The sequence below is a fragment of the Pseudophryne corroboree genome, chromosome 2 (assembly GCF_028390025.1).
Source record: "Pseudophryne corroboree isolate aPseCor3 chromosome 2, aPseCor3.hap2, whole genome shotgun sequence".
Lineage (NCBI taxonomy): Eukaryota > Metazoa > Chordata > Amphibia > Anura > Myobatrachidae > Pseudophryne > Pseudophryne corroboree.
In genome coordinates, this window is record NC_086445.1 from 971,757,046 (window position 1) to 971,778,308 (window position 21,263).

The 21,263-nt window shown below is 39.4% G+C and overlaps 1 protein-coding gene across 5 annotated transcripts in view; it reads left to right on the forward strand.

Moving 5' to 3' along the window:
* NCAM2 (neural cell adhesion molecule 2) overlaps positions 1-21,263 on the forward strand; it is a 483,276-nt gene that overhangs the window by 374,265 nt on the left and 87,748 nt on the right. For all 5 annotated transcript variants that reach the window (XM_063956367.1, XM_063956366.1, XM_063956368.1 and 2 more), the window contains one exon: positions 5,554-5,734. In XM_063956367.1, coding sequence (XP_063812437.1) covers positions 5,554-5,734 — 181 coding nt within the window. The remainder of the gene's footprint in view (positions 1-5,553; positions 5,735-21,263) is intronic.

The following is a 21,263-nucleotide window of genomic DNA, read 5'->3' on the forward strand; positions in this document are numbered from 1 at the left end:
AACAATATGCTTCACTGAGCAAATGAGCAGTCTGATGGGTCATGATTGGCAAGGTTTTTTTTATTTTACTTAGATACTGTGCGGTTTTAAATTTCATTTTGATGTATACAGTAGTTAAATGGAGTTCCGCTCATCTACTAGTGATGTATTTCATTATACTAAAGCAGTTTATTAAAGTTTAAAAAGGGAAAGTTTTCTTGGACATTTTGGAATGTATGTAATTGTGTACTGGCTGGGAATAAAAGAAGTGGTACAAAAATAAGCTCAGTAAGTTGCAATTTGATGTACTTTTCAGTCATACATTACTCCTGTCATGCATTAAATGGTGAAAAATAAACATAACTGTAAAGGACAAAAAAATATTATTATTTTTTTTACAGTGTAGCTACTTCTATGTTAGTTTAGTTTACGGACTTTCTAGTCAATGATCTACAATAGATATTCAAGCATAGTTCTTTGTTTTTAATGTCATTGCACATCACACGTGTGTCAGGCATTGACTTAAATTTTAATTAAATCCAGTTGCAGTAAAAATAAACAATACTGCCTGATTATATAAATATACTGTACGATGAAAAATAACAGAATAACAGCAATGTATATAGTAACAAGGGTGGAGCATGGGTGGAGTAGTTGGAGCAGGTGCTCTGATTGCCGGATATTGGTAAGGTTATCAGAATTGCGGTGGTGACATTTGAAAATGAAAGCTTGCACACTATTGACACGAGGCACAGATCTTTCTATGTACATGTTGTGCCTCCTGATGTCACCTCTGCTCCTCTGCCTCAACTTTTCTCCTCCTCCACGAGTGTATTACTTTCTTCTTGGGTGTCCTCTGCACCTCTGCAGCTGCTCCCCCCCCTACCTGCTGTTATATTAGAGGAGCACACATGTTGATCATAGATGGCTGACTGCTTCTAACTTTGGCAAGATCAATGATCATCAGGCAGTATTTTATTCTTTTTATTTTTAGTGGCCACTATATTTTTCTGTATGCATGCTTTTTCATAATGCAGCAGCAGGAGGATTTCTCCTGTTTGTGTGCGGTACTAGTTTTTAATATTACTACTCCTGTACCCCCTGTGTGTACAGTATGTCTCCAAGACCCTCCTCTTTTTGCCTATTTGTGTGTGCATCCTTCTCCTATGTGTATGTGTCCATGCCTTTCCTCCACTATAAATTTCAATATGACTTTCTCTAATTTTGTGCTTTTATGTCTATTTATTGCATGTGTCCTTTATCCCCATTTGTGTTTTTCTGTCTCCTCATTTATATCTATCTCTCCACCTTCTTCTATCACTAGGCTCCACCACTCACTTTTCTGATGTGCCCTACACAGCTCACTTTTTCTCTTGCCCTTCTCACAACATCCACACCTTGTCCACTTCTTCCTTCTTCACTCATAAAATTTTCTTCCATCCCTTCTACTGAAGTCATTGGCTTCCCACAGTCTGCTGATCAGAAGTGACATATAGAAAAATGTGTTGTTGTTTTTTTTGCCCTATAGAGCCAGCAAGTCCTTGTTGACACGCTGTAAGATTTGGCAGCTTTCATCAGCGAAGGTTTATCCACACCTGCTCTGCCTTATAGTGTATGTGGATGTTCAGACACGCTCACTTAGTTGCCCTTTATCCTTCCCTTTGGCGCAGTTCTGTGAGCCTCAACCATTGCATAGACCTTTCATGCCTCAATCAGACACTGCTCATGATGGATTTTCCTTTCACTTAAGCCTATTCCTGAGTGCCCTTCAATTCTGGGGGGGGCACTACAGCATGCACTTGCTCCAAGCGCCATGGATCTGTGCTACTCCTCTGTCTTTTAGTGGTCCCTGGAAGGCATGTACAAGTAATTAAATGAAACTCATCCGAGGTCATTCACACTTATTCCCTATTGTTGTGCTTTTAAGTCACTAACCCCTGAATGCTGTACCTCACTAAAAATAGGATGAAGTTTCCTACCACTGCATTATACAATTAAAATGCAGTTAGAATGTGACATGATACCAGACGCTACCAATTCCAGTATACAGTGCCTTCCATTTGATCAGAATACATATAATGATTGGCTGTTTCCTGCGAGTGGCAGAGAGTTGGAGGAAGATGCTGGGATTGAGCAATGGGTGGCATCATCAGGGTAATGTGATGCAGGGATGGAGAAGAGAACGTGGTACGGAGATGGTGTGGGGGGAAGGTGCGCGGGGGGGATCATTTCAGTGGTCAAGGAGCCTGTACAACAAATATGCATTTGTTATATTATTTAATAACAATGGCCCTCATTCCGAGTTGTTCGCTCGCAAGCCGCTTTTTGCAGCAGTGTACACGCTAAGCCGCCACCCTCTGGGAGTGAATCAAAGCTTAGCTGAATTGCGAACTAAGTATTCGCAATATTGCGAAAAGCTTTTACTTTGCAGTTTCTGAGTAACTCGAGACTTACTCTTCCAGTGCGATCAGTTCAGTGCTTGTCGTTCCTGCTTTGACGTCACAAACACACCCAGCGTTCGCCCAGACACTCCCCCGTTTCTTCAGACACTCCTGCGTTTTCCCCAAAACGCCAGCATTTTTTCCCAAAACGCCAGCATTTTTTCACACACTCCCATAAAACGGCCAGTTTCCGCCCAGAAACACCCACTTCCTGTCAATCACACTCCGATCACCAGAACGAAGAAAAAACCTCGTAATGCCGTGAGTAAAATACCAAACTTCATAGCAAATTTACTTGGCGCAGCCGCAGTGCGAACATTGCGCATGCGCAGTTTGCGGAAAATCGCTGCGATGCGATGAATAATAACGAGCGAACAACTCGGAATGAGGGCCAATGTGACAATAAACAATCTCTGTGACACAATTACACGGATATTGTATGAATGCATATTCATATGTAATGTTAGATATCATCCATTGTTGTGATATTTGATTTATTTATTTGTTTATGTATTTTTCTTTTTTTTTAGATTATTTAATGAATCTCAGTTATTGCATGATTTGGCTTAATTATTCTCATTGCTAAGTTATTTGTCCATGATATTACTTGTTTTCACATTGAGTCCTCTAGTAGCCTTCCTACCTCTATGTCTGTCTGTTTTTACCCAGTTTTGTTCTATAACTGTTGTTCTAATTGTAAAGCGCAACGGAAAATGCTGCGCTATATAAGAAACTTAATAAATAAATAAATAAATAAATAATAAATAATAGTACCCCCAACAAGTTGTGTTTTCTAAATTTTTGTCTGTGGAAGCAGGTAGGTTAATTAGTGAGCTAGCAAACTACAGTAGATGAACTCGCCTTAGCATGATTAAAGAGATCCAGAAACAAACCTTTGGAGAATTATTGGAGGAGTGGTGTTTAAAACCGCTGTGTTTATCACGCATATCTGGAGATCTTCACTAAATCCACCATTTACTGCCTGAACTACTCTGCATACTATTGCCTGGTAACCTACATTATATCATTGAACCAGCTTGTTGTTATGCTGCTCAGGTCATTTGCTGCTGACATAGGATTCAAGGATATCTATGAGCATAGATTGTTAAATCAATTGATTGAGGTACTAAATTAGTCACCTGTGCCCAAAAGCATGATTACAGTATCCTTAAATCTAGACCGCTAGGGAGCCTTGAGGGTCGAGTCTGGTCTAAACACATACAGTATGCACTAATCAGAAGCTCAGGAGATAGAAATTTCGGTGATGGTGATTTGCATGTACAAGGCTACAGAGACTGTAAATTCACACCACACCAAAGTACAACAGTAATGATGAGACATTAGTTACAGGTGAGAAATAATACATTATTATTATTAAGTCCTGGAGGTGGGAGGGGCAGAGGCACTTCTATTACCTCTCAAATAATTGTGAATAACTTATTTTCTTCCATTCTCTAATGTCTATTTTGCTTTGCTGATCATATACAAATACTTACTGTGCCACCTCTTTGCTGCCCCTAGGCACAGGCCTCCTGTGCTAATAAGCAGTATTATACTATTTCAGTTCTTTAATACTTTTTTGCCACTATCACATATATTCTATATTATCATCTTTCTGAATATTGTATCTCCATTGTTACAGGTATTTCTAAGGGGCACTCATCTTCTTTTGGCTCGTAGGAGTACTGTATGTTGTACTGTACTGTACAAAGCAGCATAGCTCACTGCATGACAATATCAGGAAACTAATTATGACTCTTTCTGAATTGCACATTTATGTGTGCAAACTGAGCTATTTAAAGTATAAAATTAATTGCAGCAATCTCCTATTTTCAATTTAACAATGGCCATAGGGAGCTCTTGTAGATAATTAGTTTTATAGTGCAAGCAACAGTACACTATGCCTCGCCATCTATGTGGAAGATTGTATTGTGTTTGAAGTAGCTGTTCTAATTGTCTCATCTGCATTGTTCCACAAATGCAGCTGGTTCCCCAGTGTACTCACCATCACAGTTCCATATATTCTCTATTAATTTAAAAGTACTCGATCTATCCTTCTATTTTTTTCATAATATATGCAATGCATTGTAGTCCATGGTGGACTGAGCTGCCTGGCTTTTCCATGGATCTCAGGTCCTGTTAACCTTGTTCCACCATTTGTATTGGACCATGTAAAGGGTACTTTCTGCAACTCCTCTTTTTCTGAAAGAAAAAAACACATTTCTACCTGCCAATAAATTAGATGGCAGAATAATTCTTACAAAAATTGGTGGACATATTTCATATAGAGGTGCATCTGACTCAGCAGTTTTCATTGCACCATTGACGAAGAAGTCTAATATCTCTAATAGGTGCTGTAAATGTTTAGATGCTGTGATTGGCTATATGTAGGTCAAACCCAGCTGCAGAACTACTGTCACTGCTGTAGGGTATCGCTGCTAGAAACCCACCAGGTGAGGTGGAGTGTAAATTGTAGGGTTATTTTCAAAGCTACAAAAATGTGATGGTACTACCAATTGTTTTCTTGCACAAATGTGCCCATAATGACCTAGCTCATAAAACTGGAGGGCGCTTACTTTCCACATTGATGTGCACCTATGGGAGTGCACTGTGCAACCTTTGACAGGATTGACAGGAGCTAAAGGAAAAATGTTACATCATACTTGCCACCTTTTATCTAGCCCCCTCTGGGTGAGTCCCAGATGGGGCATCTATGTTGTTCCTTGCTCCACCCCCTGCTAATCAAAGATGCAGTAAATTTCATTGTACAGCAGGAGGCAGGGCCATGATGATGTGGGACATCCAATGCCCGAGTTAAAAGAGTTGTCCCATTTTCCGCTTTCCACCCACTTCTTCAGTGAAGTGGGTGGCAAGAGGAAAATGGGCCAACTCTTTTGGGAGTCCATGATAGCTACAATAATACTAGTCTGCAGTTTTTCTTTCTTTCTTTATTATTATTATTAGTATTAGTATTATTATTATTATTATTACTATTATTATTTTCAGTTATTATTTGTGATGATTCCAAAAATTTATTTTAAGAGCAAATATTATAAGTGGAAATACCACATACCCTTATGTTGTATATGAAATTTCAAATTTAAAAATAATACACAATCTTAATTTTTCACAGAAAGACAAAGAAGACCAGTGGCTTGAGAAAAAGTTCCTTGGAAATAAAGACCATGTTGTTCTAGAACATCTACAATGGAATATGGGATATGAAGTCCAGATCATAGCAACAAATAGACTTGGTCATTCTGAGCCAACAATGTACGAATTTATAATGCCGCCAAAACCCAATATTATTGCGGGTAAGTTCATTTATTGTTTTACTTCCCAATATGTCTAAATCTGTCCACATATGTTAAATATGTCTAAATCTATAGAATATGAATGTTCTGTATGAAATTTTACATATTAACAGAAGAGCTAAAATGCTAGGTTTTTGCTGATTGAGCTTCTTGACCCAAATCTGCATTCTTTATCATCATTGGCATATTTTTAAATTAAATTTGCTGTGTACTTTTGGGCTTAGGAATTTTTATATACTGTATACTGTATTTGTATGTACTTTTATGATTTTGGGGTAATTAGCTTGGTAGTTTGCTTAGTGGTACAGTGTTTTGGGTGCTTTAAACAGGGTAACACACAGCATTTAAGGTGCAAATTAAACATATGAAGCTTTACTGGCAGCATTCAGTATAAATGATGAACAAAACAACCGACCCCTCTCTCAGGGCACTAGTTCTGTTCTTTGCCCCTCTCTAAAATGGGCAGCTAGTCTGCATCACAAAGTCGCAGGTAAAGTCTCAAGCCCGTGTCTCTCACAGGTGTTTACATTGCCTCCTAGTCTTCTCAGACTCAAGGCTCTCTGGCCTGGCTTCTCAATATCATAAGCACAGTCACAGAGATGTGTGGTATTCCCTGCCTCCTGCACCTCCTTTTTCTTCCCTGTGTGGGCAGATCCCGTCAGCCTCACACAGAATCTATGGCTCACTTTTGTAATCGATGCTCATATTGCCACAGTACTTATACAACAGTACAAAATCTGATTATTCAACTACAGAGGTTTAAAAGAAATCCTATATTTTTATTATCACGATTTTCGTCCAATTTCCTTCAGTACAATTGAAATACATTTATTAAAGGGTCACAGATAAAACTACAGACTCTTAAGAAAAATGTATTTTTACAGTAGTCACAATGTATATGTACAATATGAAGACAGTGATATACAGTATTGTTGTCATGGATAGATATATATATATATATATATATATATATATAGTAAATATTCGGCACTCACTTCAACACGAACAAACAGCATGCCCGGTGCCATCCAAAGTGAGGTTTCACAGAATAAACAGGACAAGGATAGGCGGCACTCACGGACTTTTCAGAAGCTAAATGACCACAGGAGCCTTTTAGCGCTTTACATTTCGGTTTATTCAAACCTTCATCAGAAGCAATATACATCTTACAAAAAAACATACCTTTATACACATACAAATCACCACACGTGCAAACTCTCCGGAGCCCCGGAAGCGGATATCCGGTTACGTCATCTCACACTGACAAGCCTGCCCAGATGATGACGCTTCCCGGCCACTGTGTACACAATCACCATGGAAACATCTACAAAGTACATGAAGAGTTCCGGATCCAATGTTAAAATATCATGAAACATAATGCATATCGGCATAATTACAACGCTACAGTCACATAATGACACTTATATGTAGCAGTAAAATTCTTACTGATCATAGTACAACAAAATTAAAGCAAAGTTTGAACAATGTAATGATACCACTGTGTTCTAGAACTATTAAAACATATATCTTTAAACAAAGGACTGTTTTTTACTTATGCATGTTCATACCTTAATTTATGAAGGGAAGACTGGTTTATAAGAAACAATTAAGGGATAGCGACTCATTTAAGCCAAAGGGAGACACCGTGTTTAACCGATGTATCCACCGTGCCTCTCTCTGAAGTAACTGCCTTGCTCTGTCTCCCCCTCGCTTAGAAAAAGGAACATGGTCCAACATTTTATACCTCAAAGATGACAAATTATGTCGACATTCCTTAAAATGTTTGGCCACTGGCTGATCAATCTGTTTACCTTCCAATATCTGTTTGATAGCACTCCTGTGCTGGGTCATTCTTTCTTTAAATTGGCAGGTAGTTTTGCCAATATAGTATAGCCCGCACGGGCATCACAAACAATAAACTACAAATCTACTAGTGCACGTTAATACATGTGATATCTTAATGCGCTGGCCTGATTGCGGATGCAAAATATAATCACCTGTTTCCAAGTACAAGTTTCCAAGTGGTGCAGCCTATACATTTATAATTACCAGGCTTTTTCATTAGAAATGTAGTATTATTTTTGCTATTAGAGGCAAACAGTGAGATGTCTGTGTGTACAACCATATCTCGGATGTTACGGCCACGTTTGTAGCATGGTAGCAATCTATGTGCCGACAAGCTCGACAGGCCTGGATCTGTTTGAATAATAGGCCAAATTCTTTTTGCCGTACCCATAATTTTATGGCTAGAGTTGGTGTATTGTGTCACACAGACCATGGCTCTATCTGTACTTTTCTCCGGTCTAATTGCAGTTGGAACGGGCGGTGCTTTTAATGCCCGTATCCTCGCTTGTTGCAACAATGTATTTGAGTACCCCCGTTGTAAAAATCTGTTGGTTAATATCTGCATTTGTTTTTTCTTGTCATCCGCATCACTGCAGATGCGGTGAATGTGGAGATATTGTGAGTATGGAAGACCATTCTTTAATGGTCTTGGATGATGACTAGATGACATTAGAAGACAGTTTACATCTGTAGGCTTAGTGTATACTGAGGTAACCAATTTACCACTGCTTTTAGTGATGTTAACATCTAAAAAGTGGATATTTTCCAATTGTATGTTAAAGGTGAATTTTATAGAATCATCTATAGAATTAGCATGCTCCATCATTAAAACAAAATCATCTTTAGAACCAGTCCAAAGCATGAACACATCGTCGATGTAGCGTGTATACATCGCGATGTGTGGACTGAAACGCATATCAGAGAAGAACATTTTTTGTTCGACGTCAAACATGAAGGCATTTGCATATGCAGGGGCTGCGCAAGAACCCATTGCGCAGCCCTGCAGTTGCCTAAAGAATTCATTATTAAAGAGGAAGTAGTTACGATGTAAAGTTAACCAAATTAAAGACATGAAAAAATTCACATCTGGACCTGTAAAATGTGCACTACTCTGGATCAAAGCTTTAACCGCTTGTAACCCACGATCGTGCGGGATACTCGTATATAGGCTAACTACGTCAGCTGTACAAAGCCAACACTGGTCAGCAGAAATGGTTATTTCATTTAGTTTCTTTAAAAAAGTGGCGGTATCTTTTAGATATGTGGCCTGATTTTGAATTACTGGTTGTAAAAAGTAATCAATGTATTTGGCTACCTGTGAATACAACGACTCCCTCGCTGAGATGATAGGCCACCCTGGCGGTGATACCGCATTTTTATGCAGCTTGGGAATCGTGTATAGTACAGGTATGCGGGGTGAGTTGACAATCAAGGCTGATGATACTTTTGTAGAGATAACTCCCCCTTCTATTGCCTGATCTAATAACACCTGTAATTCTTGCAAATATCCCTGTGTGGGGTCGGATGCTAATTTAACATAAACATCAGGATCGCCCAGCTGGCGATATACCTCAGCTTTATAATCGGCTATATTCTGAATCACTATGCCCCCACCTTTGTCGGCGGGGCGCACAGTAATATCAGAGTAGGCCGACAAATCCCTTAAGGCTTTGCGTTCAGCCACAGTTATATTAGAGGGAAATTGATCTGTTTGCAAAGCACATTCATCAATACAGCAAGACATTGTTTTAGTAAACGCTTTTATAGCTGAGTTGTTAGAATAAGGATCAAACTCCGATTTGGCCACAACAGGACAACCAGTAGTTCTCACAGATACATCTCTGCATTTATCATTAAAAAACTCCTTTAGACGTAGTTGCCTATTAAAACGGCTTAAATCAATTTTGCTTTCAAATACCTTATGAGTGTTCGTAGGCACAAAATTAAGTCCTTTAGACAGAACCTTAATCTCAGTCTCTGTCAATATTCTAGAAGATAGGTTAAAAATCACTTCTTGGTTTTTAAATTCTTGCCTCCTCTCCCTCTGGCATTGCTTGCCGCGCCGCGTTCTTGCTCTGCAGGGCTGTCTCGTTGGGCCCTGGTTTGCATCCCTAAAGGGACCCGTGATGTTGCTTTTCCTTTGCTACCAGTGGGTTGGTCAGAGTCACTGTTAGTACCTCCACTGGAAGTTTCACCTTCTGCCGGAAAACGGCGTCTCCTCCTGTAATTTCTCGTCCGAAATGATTTTTGCATACCGGACGGATTATTTGCCCAAATATATACCTGGTTCTGTTCATAATCTTTAACAACAGTGTCATGTTTCTTGGTCTTAAATTTTATAAGATCAGATTTGTATTTATCCACTTGCTGAGCAAGTTTGGTCATCCACTCCCCTGAAGTATCAGCAGAAATGGTGGGTAGGTGTTCTTCCTCAAACACAGAGATCTTGTGTCGTACTAATTCGAGCTCTCTTGTCGCCTCCTCGACCACAAGTAGAATGAGGTCAAACGATGCCTTATTCAAAACTGCAGCCCATTTTCTGCAAAACTCTGGGTTATGCCTCCCAATGGTGGGATTGTTCCGAATTCGAAATCCCCGTGGTAGCATTTTTTCTCTGTAATAATCAGACAGAGATACCCCGTGCAGAAAAAAGTCTGTTTCACGATTCCTTAGCTTTAATAACTGCAGATATAGTTGCTCCACTGTGTCAGCAGCAGTTGCAGACGACATCTTCTCTTTGAATAAAATTCTCTCGGCATCAACATCAGATAATATCAATTGTTCACCTTGTAATAAACTTGTATGCCGGAATCCAGTTACCTCCTCATGTAGTGTGTCCATGTTACACCACAAATGTGACAAACCCACCACAAGTGCTGATGAGTCTGATGTTGAAATAGCTGCAGTATGAATGCAGCGTAGTATGCAGGTGCCTTAATAAGTAAGCCCGTCCAGCCGGATCAAGCTCTATACATATAGTAAATATTCGGCACTCACTTCAACACGAACAAACAGCATGCCCGGTGCCATCCAAAGTGAGGTTTCACAGAATAAACAGGACAAGGATAGGCGGCACTCACGGACTTTTCAGAAGCTAAATGACCACAGGAGCCTTTTAGCGCTTTACGTTTCGGTTTATTCAAACCTTCATCAGAAGCAATATACATCTTACAAAAAAACATACCTTTATACACATACAAATCACCACACGTGCAAACTCTCCGGAGCCCCGGAAGCGGATATCCGGTTACGTCATCTCACACTGACAAGCCTGCCCAGATGATGACGCTTCCCGGCCACTGTGTACACCATCACCATGGAAACATCTACAAAGTACATGAAGAGTTCCGGATCCAATGTTAAAATATCATGAAACATAATGCATATCGGCATAATTACAACGCTACAGTCACATAATGACACTTATATGTAGCAGTAAAATTCTTACTGATCATATTTACTATATGTATAGAGCTTGATCCGGCTGGACGGGCTTACTTATTAAGGCACCTGCATACTACGCTGCATTCATACTGCAGCTATTTCAACATCAGACTCATCAGCACTTGTGGTGGGTTTGTCACATTTGTGGTGTAACATGGACACACTACATGAGGAGGTAACTGGATTCCGGCATACAAGTTTATTACAAGGTGAACAATTGATATTATCTGATGTTGATGCCGAGAGAATTTTATTCAAAGAGAAGATGTCGTCTGCAACTGCTGCTGACACAGTGGAGCAACTATATCTGCAGTTATTAAAGCTAAGGAATCGTGAAACAGACTTTTTTCTGCACGGGGTATCTCTGTCTGATTATTACAGAGAAAAAATGCTACCACGGGGATTTTGAATTCGGAACAATCCCACCATTGGGAGGCATAACCCAGAGTTTTGCAGAAAATGGGCTGCAGTTTTGAATAAGGCATCGTTTGACCTCATTCTACTTGTGGTCGAGGAGGCGACAAGAGAGCTCGAATTAGTACGACACAAGATCTCTGTGTTTGAGGAAGAACACCTACCCACCATTTCTGCTGATACTTCAGGGGAGTGGATGACCAAACTTGCTCAGCAAGTGGATAAATACAAATCTGATCTTATAAAATTTAAGACCAAGAAACATGACACTGTTGTTAAAGATTATGAACAGAACCAGGTATATATTTGGGCAAATAATCCGTCCGGTACGCAAAAATCATTTCGGCTGAGAAATTACAGGAGGAGACGCCGTTTTCCGGCAGAAGGTGAAACTTCCAGTGGAGGTACTAACAGTGACTCTGACCAACCCACTGGTAGCAAAGGAAAAGCAACATCACGGTTCCCTTTAGGGATGCAAACCAGGGCCCAACGAGACAGCCCTGCAGAACAAGAACGCGGCGCGGCAAGCAATGCCAGAGGGAGAGGAGGCAAGAATTTAAAAACCAAGAAGTGATTTTTAACCTATCTTCTAGAATATTGACAGAGACTGAGATTAAGGTTCTGTCTAAAGGACTTAATTTTGTGCCTACGAACACTCATAAGGTATTTGAAAGCAAAATTGATTTAAGCCGTTTTAATAGGCAACTACGTCTAAAGGAGTTTTTTAATGATAAATGCAGAGATGTATCTGTGAGAACTACTGGTTGTCCTGTTGTGGCCAAATCGGAGTTTGATCCTTATTCTAACAACTCAGCTATAAAAGCGTTTATTAAAACCATGTCTTGCTGTATTGATGAATGTGCTTTGCAAACAGATCAATTTCCCTCTAATATAACTGTGGCTGAACGCAAAGCCTTAAGGGATTTGTCGGCCTACTCTGATATTACTGTGTGCCCCGCCGACAAAGGTGGGGGCATAGTGATTCAGAATATAGCCGATTATAAAGCTGAGGTATATCGCCAGCTGGGCGATCCTGATGTTTATGTTAAATTAGCATCCGACCCCACACAGGGATATTTGCAAGAATTACAGGTGTTATTAGATCAGGCAATAGAAGGGGGAGTTATCTCTACAAAAGTATCATCAGCCTTGATTGTCAACTCACCCCGCATACCTGTACTATACACGATTCCCAAGCTGCATAAAAATGCGGCATCACCGCCAGGGCGGCCTATCATCTCAGCGAGGGAGTCGTTGTATTCACAGGTAGCCAAATACATTGATTACTTTTTACAACCAGTAATTCAAAATCAGGCCACATATCTAAAAGATACTGCCACTTTTTTAAAGAAACTAAATGAAATAACCATTTCTGCTGACCAGTGTTGGCTTTGTACAGCTGACGTAGTTAGCCTATATACGAGTATCCCGCACGATCGTGGGTTACAAGCGGTTAAAGCTTTGATCCAGAGTAGTGCACATTTTACAGGTCCAGATGTGAATTTTTTCATGTCTTTAATTTGGTTAACTTTACATCGTAACTACTTCCTCTTTAATAATGAATTCTTTAGGCAACTGCAGGGCAGCGCAATGGGTTCTTGCGCAGCCCCTGCATATGCAAATGCCTTCATGTTTGACGTCGAACAAAAAATGTTCTTCTCTGATATGCGTTTCAGTCCACACATCGCAATGTATACATGCTACATCGACGATGTGTTCATGCTTTGGACTGGTTCTAAAGATGATTTTGTTTTAATGATGGAGCATGCTAATTCTATAGATGATTCTATAAAATTCACCTTTAACATACAATTGGAAAATATCCACTTTTTAGATGTTAACATCACTAAAAGCAGTGGTAAATTGGTTACCTCAGTATACACTAAGCCTACAGATGTAAACTGTCTTCTAATGTCATCTAGTCATCATCCAAGACCATTAAAGAATGGTCTTCCATACTCACAATATCTCCGCATTCACCGCATCTGCAGTGATGCGGATGACAAGAAAAAAACAAATGCAGATATTAACCAACAGATTTTTACAAGGGGGGTACTCAAATACATTGTTGCAACAAGCGAGGATACGGGCATTAAAAGCACCGCCCGTTCCAACTGCAATTAGACCGGAGAAAAGTACAGATAGAGCCATGGTCTGTGTGACACAATACACCAACTCTAGCCATAAAATTATGGGTACGGCAAAAAGAATTTGGCCTATTATTCAAACAGATCCAGGCCTGTCGAGCTTGTCGGCACATAGATTGCTACCATGCTACAAACGTGGCCGTAACATCCGAGATATGGTTGTACACACAGACATCTCACTGTTTGCCTCTAATAGCAAAAATAATACTACATTTCTAATGAAAAAGCCTGGTAATTATAAATGTATAGGCTGCACCACTTGTTTGTACTTGGAAACAGGTGATTATATTTTGCATCCGCAATCAGGCCAGCGCATTAAGATATCACATGTATTAACGTGCACTAGTAGATTTGTAGTTTATTGTTTGCGATGCCCGTGCGGGCTATACTATATTGGCAAAACTACCTGCCAATTTAAAGAAAGAATGACCCAGCACAGGAGTGCTATCAAACAGATATTGGAAGGTAAACAGATTGATCAGCCAGTGGCCAAACATTTTAAGGAATGTCGACATAATTTGTCATCTTTGAGGTATAAAATGTTGGACCATGTTCCTTTTTCTAAGCGAGGGGGAGACAGAGCAAGGCAGTTACTTCAGAGAGAGGCACGATGGATACATCGGTTAAACACGGTGTCTCCCTTTGGCTTAAACGAGTCGCTATCCCTTAATTGTTTCTTATAAACCAGTCTTCCCTTCATAAATTAAGGTATGAACATGCATAAGTAAAAAACAGTCCTTTGTTTAAAGATATATGTTTTAATAGTTCTAGAACACAGTGGTATCATTACATTGTTCAAACTTTGCTTTAATTTTGTTGTACTATGATCAGTAAGAATTTTACTGCTACATATAAGTGTCATTATGTGACTGTAGCGTTGTAATTATGCCGATGTGCATTATGTTTCATGATATTTTAACATTGGATCCGGAACTCTTCATGTACTTTGTAGATGTTTCCATGGTGATGGTGTACACAGTGGCCGGGAAGCGTCATCATCTGGGCAGGCTTGTCAGTGTGAGATGACGTAACCGGATATCCGCTTCCGGGGCTCCGGAGAGTTTGCACGTGTGGTGATTTGTATGTGTATAAAGGTATGTTTTTTGTAAGATGTATATTGCTTCTGATGAAGGTTTGAATAAACCGAAACGTAAAGCGCTAAAAGGCTCCTGTGGTCATTTAGCTTCTGAAAAGTCCGTGAGTGCCGCCTATCCTTGTCCTATATATATATATATATATATATATATATATATAAAGGTTGAGCATCCCTTATCCAAAATGCTTGGGACCAGAAGTATTTTGGATATCGGATTTTGCCGTATTTTGGAATAATTGCATACCATAAAGAGATATCATGGTGATAGGACCCAAGTCTTAGCACAGAATGCATTTATGTTTCATATACACCTTATACACACAGTCTAAAGGTAATTTAATACAATATTTTGAATAACTTTGTGTATTAAAAAGTTTGTGTACATTGAGCCATCAGAAAACAAAGGTTTCACTATCTCACTCTCGCTCCAAAAATTCTGTATTTTGGAATATTCCGTATTTCGGAATATTTGGATATGGGATACTCAACCTGTATATATATATATATATATATATATATATATATATACAGGTTGAGTATCCCATATCCAAATGATGGTGCCATACCCGGAGGGTCCAAACGGGGGCTTGCAAGGAGTGAAATAACCGTGTGAAGAGTGCCGGTACCGGACACCATTTATGACGTCTTACGCGTTTCTCTGCCTTCAATCACGTAAGCGGCTTCCTCAGAGACATCCCCATTTGACCCTCCGTATATGGCACCATCAAAGTGCTGAAGGCACCAGGCACCGGGAGATTTCAATCTTGCCCATTTTGGGAGCCGGGCTAAAAGTATTAGGTGATATCAAATACTGATGTGTTTCACTGCTCTTAATATCTCTTATTGCATTTCCTGCTTAAATTTATCTTCAAACTAACACTGTTCTAACTTAAAAATTGGACAAGGAATTTATCTTCTTCAGTGCACTGGAAAAGTTACCAATTCAGTTGATTTTAACTGCATGAAGTCCCCAATCACTTGGACTAACATACCTTCTGTGCATGATTACTAATCAGTTACTAACCAACAGTTGGAATTGTTATGCTTATTTCATTTCATATGTGCATTAATTTGTTTTTTAAAACTTGGCCAGTACCTGACATTCAGTTTTAATTGTCTTTTATTAAAATGTACACACTTCTTTATTAGCGCTGTTGGATGTCAGTCTGTCTTGTGTGGTTTTAAGGGTTGAGTACTCCCTTTTTAGCAGCGGCTCTAAGATTGATGTGTTATTAATTGTTGTATAAGCATTGGCAGAAAGTTTATTTTAGTCCCAATCAGCCCTAGCACCGAGTTTTGTTTTGTTTGTTTGTTTAATAACCTGTTTCCTCTAGCTGTATTTACTGTTTCGGTGTTCCAATTTATGTCCGGGTAATTAAAGTCCCCTATGATAATGACCTCCCCCAGTCCTGCAGCTTTTTCAATTTGCTGCAAGAGATGTAATTCGTCAAACATACTAATATCTGGTGGTTTGTAGCATGTCCCTATTAAAAGCTTTTTTGTATCTTTACCCCCACTCGAAATCTCAACCCATAATTACTCCACATTATCACCAGTCCCCTCGTAAATGACCTCCTTTACATAAGGTTCTAAAAATGGCTTAACATAAAGACAAACACCCCCTCCTTTCTTATTAGTCCTATCTCTCCTGAAGAGGGTGTACCCCTCCATGTTTGATGCCTATGATATTATATTGGTCAATAAGTGCAATCGTTTCTAATTCCCCCTTGTTACTGATTGATGTGTAATCATGTAATAACTTTACTTCTATGCAGTCTACATGATACATAATATGTGATGACCAATTCTTTGGCTAAAGGCCTGAAGTGCCTGAATTGGAATTAACACTAGACTTTTGGAAAACCAGACTTATAGATGAAAACCAGCACACAAAGGAACATACATTGAAACATGGAAAGTGACATGAGATGTCCCTTAAAGATGCAGATACTGTATAACGTCACACAATAAGCAAAAATGAGCACATTTTTCATGAACTAGAGACAACTAAAGAAAGATTGCTCAATTTGAAAAACAGGGCAGTAGAGGCAATTTCCAAAAGGGGCAAACTAGAGATAAAAATGCACTCACTGACACAACCACAAATCAGAAGAATATAAATGTGTCTTCATACATCTAGCCTCAATACGCCATGCAGTGGTGGAAATGCCTACCACGAGTGAGCTAATATGTCCCATGCAACTCAGCTAATGTCAGACATCTTTTTTTTGCCTGAAAATGCATCTTGGATGCAACATGATTCATCAAGAAAACACAAGGAGCCTGCTGATTTAATTGATATGCAACACATATATTTGTGTGCAACTGAGTCTATATATGAAGCACAACAGAACTTAGTATGGAAAAATCTCAAAGGAACAGGTGAGACTAATCACACACAGGCATGAAAATTACATGCATATGTAGCAATGATATTTGAAGCAGAGACAACCTGAAAGCATATAGGAACCACAAAAGTAGGACCAAGCAAAAACTCCCATACTTCTGAATTTTTGCAAAATGTGTTCTTAATTGTTTCCAGATCTGCATTAAAGTCATAAAAACAATTAAAAAGTAATTAGTAATTAAATCCCACACAATACACATATAAAGTAGTCGCTCACTCATATATTGATCAAAATAATCCAATATTAAATTCCTTGCCTGAGAAAGTATGTGACCCTTTTGGATTCCATAAGTATTGTGACCTATTTGAGTAGCTATAAATTCATTTAAATCATTTTTGGTAAATGTTGATTAGTCCAGCACATCAGATTGGATGAATTTGGACCATTTCTTGTTACAGAACTGATTAATCTCATAAATGTTGCTAGACATTTATTCATGAAAACCCCACTTCACGTCCTGATGTTATTTGATTAAGGACTGGAATTTGACTCTGTCATTCCAATATGCAAAATTTCTTCTACTGCAGCTGTGTTTTGTAGCCTGACTTATGTTTTTAAAATTGCTGTCCTGTTGAATGTACTATCTTCTTTTGAGTTTTGGTTCACATCTATATACCTTGACATTCTTCTTTAGAATTTTTTGCTCTAATTCAGAATTCACATTTCCATAAATGAAGGCAAGTCATTCTAGTCCTATGCAAAATAGTCCCAAACATGTAATAATGTTTCTTTTTCAATGAATAACAACTGATTGTCCACACAATACATTGTCTGAAATATTAAAAAGAGATTACTTTATATGTCAAGGAAAAAGCAACTAGAACCATTACGTTGTAAATGCATTCACATTGAGCTTTCAATACAGAAGGCTAGCCAAAAGGTTGTACACGATGGCTTTATTTCCTTGCAGTTGACTAGCTCATAGCTCTTCATTATTGTGCATGATGTGGTGATACAGATTCCAAGAACAAGACATATACAATCTCTTAAACTGAAATGTCTGTAATATCATTGGTGGAAGGGAGTTCACAAAAAAAAAAAATTAGATGTCACTGGCCAGATGTTCCAAATCCTTCTAGGAAATGTCCACCTTCTGTCTCTAGCTTATTACCATAATATAACAGAAACTTAAATGTCAATGGCCAAGTCCTAAACCTTCTTGGAAATGTCCACCCATTGTCTCTATCTTATTACCATTATATAACAGGTGCCAACAGTACCAAATCTCATATTCAGGTGTTACTACATCTTGGTCAGGTGGGTCAGCTGCATAGTCATGTTATCAGTGACTGTTATCAGCATTGTCTGCAAAAGCTAACGACAACACCTTTAGACAACTGTCCACTGACCCTATCTGCACACAGTTCATGCTGAGCAAAGATCATATCTTAAAGACAGTATTACCTACAGACTTTCAGAGACAGCTTATAGAGGAAATGTGGCCACAAAAAATAACATCTGTCTTAATTACTTCTAGCATGAAATAGAAACTTGTGTCTTATCAAACTATCACCTTAAACATAACAAAATCTTACATCCCTGCTTTTGCAAAATATATAATTATCAACTTAAAAGCTTGCTTAAAATAATGACCATTATTATTATGACTAACACTCAAATGCCTTCTATTGTATTTAGCCAGACATAACATGCTTACAATAAATTATACTTAAAGAGTATCTGACATTGATAACTTAATTTGTAAGAATAATAGGCAATTACAGGTGAGGTTAAACATCTCTTATGCTGTCAGTAGATCTGCGGCCTATAATTAAGATGCGGTGCTTGTCTCACTTAAAGGATATTTGGGGAATTAGACAGCAAGGTCTGTTAGGAAGAGCTATTAATCTGTGTGATGTCAGATGCAATATTTATTTATTAGAATTATGCATGGCTAAACAAGTTCATGTATTTCCCCTTTAACACATGGTACTGGTACCTCAGGATTTCACAATTGGAATGAGGCTCTTTTGTTAGAATGTAGGGTTTGGCATTCTTCAAGCAGAATATTTTAGACCCATTCATCCACAGATCATTCCTTCAGTTGGCTGGCTTATCCGGGAAGTACTGTATTTATCAAACTTTAAACAGGCAACAATATTGTTCTTGGAGTGTTGTGTCTTTCTTCTTGTTATCCTACCATCCACAATTTATTGCTCAGTGTTGGTCTAATGGTTCATTGTTTGACTAATTGTGGACAATTGAACTCTGACATTAGCCAGTACAAGAGATAACTACTGTACATATAATTTGACTTTTTATGTCTTTTTCTTGGAGTGATTCCTGGGACAGTAACAGTGGTTATGAATTTAATCTATTTATACACTATCTGACTGACAGTGGATGGATGAAGGTCAAAGGTGCCCTTTGATCAATAAATGTGTGTGGCTTATTTTCCATAAACACCCATTTTCTTATTTCTGTAGTCTCTTTTCTGACTTTATACAAAGTCACACACGCTGGTGCTCATGCTTCATATCTAGCGAAGAGTTTCATCAAACTCTTCCTATTGGCTGATATAAAGATCTGCACTAGCAAAACTCAACCACATAATCCTTTGCACAATTCCAGTTTCAGTAACTTTCATTTTAAGTTTCTCAGCAGCAAAAGTAAAGCACAAAATTGAACAGCATTTTCTCATCACAGCCTAACATATTGCAGTGACAAATACCTTTTGGGAAATGCACATGTAAGTATTAAATCGATACAGTGGAGTTCAGTATTTATGGGGATTAACTGTGATAAGAGTTTATTAATTCTTAACATGTCAATACAAAAGGTCCCTTGAGCAATTTCACAAACACCAAGCAAAATCTCTCCCGGATAACACAACATAGATCATGGCAAATTTTGGCAATAACAGTAATTTTCCAGTTAATGTATGCCATGACCTAGAAGTATTGCTGAAGATAATATATCTAATATATCTGTATAAAGAATAAAACAAAAACATTGCAAAGTTATTTATCCTAGGGACAGGTACTTTGGTGTTTATTACCTTGGGGTGGGGGGAGTGATATCTGTGGGGGTTTTTAACAATAGGTAGAATTTCTTTATGATTGAAAATGTCCAACTCACTAGCACAATTGTCACTATAATGGGCCCTACACACTGGCAGATTTCACTGAACGATATGAACTTTCTTGTTCATTAATGAACAAGAACTCGTCCATATCGTTCAGTGTGTAGGCACCAATGATGAACGATGCGTGGCCTCGCGCTCATTCAGCATTGGTACCCCGTCACTTATGGATGCAGGCCAATATTGACAATCTCGTCCATATTAGCATGCACGGCTATGGAGCCGGGTGACGGGGGGAGTGCTCCTGCTGCTGGCCGGGAGTTACTCGTCGCTGCCCTGAGCCGCAGTGGCTGTGTGTGACGTCACGCAGCTGCTGAGGCACGCCCCACACACGTCTGTATTGGCCAGACTGCGCCCCTAAAACGGCAGCCAAATGTCACTGTGCCACCCCCTCCTGCCCAGCGACTGCCTCTGCCTGTCAATCAGGTCGAGGTGATCGCTAGACAATGATGGTCTTCATCACTGTTCTGTTTATTGTTGTGCAGATGGGAAGCAGTTAGGTGGCCAGTGCACGGGATCCCGGCAGTCAGCATACTGACGCCAGGATCCCAAACACTCACAATGTCGCCAGCCACAATACCGGCTAACAAGGGCTATTCCCACTCGTGGGTGTCCATGACACCCATAGAGTGGGAATAGAACCTGTGGTGAGTACATAGAGCCACCAAGCGCACAGCATAGCAAGCGCAGCGAGCCCGCAAGGGACTTCCTTGCGCTCGCCCCCCTGTTGGCTTTTTGGTGGCAGGAATCCAGGTGTCGGTATGTTGACTGCCAGGATCCTTTGCCCCAGCCATGTAATATTAACCCGTGCGGACAGGGTGCATACTCCAACAGTGACTTAATTCCCTGTGAGAACATGCCCTTAACCACAAGACCACATTCCCCAATTTCTCTTATGTCCTAGAGGATGCTGGGGTTCACATTAGTACCATGGGGGTATAGACGGGTCCACCAGGAGCCATTGGCACTTTAAGAGTTTGAGAGTGTGGGCTGGCTCCTCCCTCTATGCCCCTCCACCAGACTCAGTTTAGAAAATGTGCCCAGAGGAGACGGTCACAGCTAGGGGAGCTCTACAGAGATTCTCTAGTAAAGT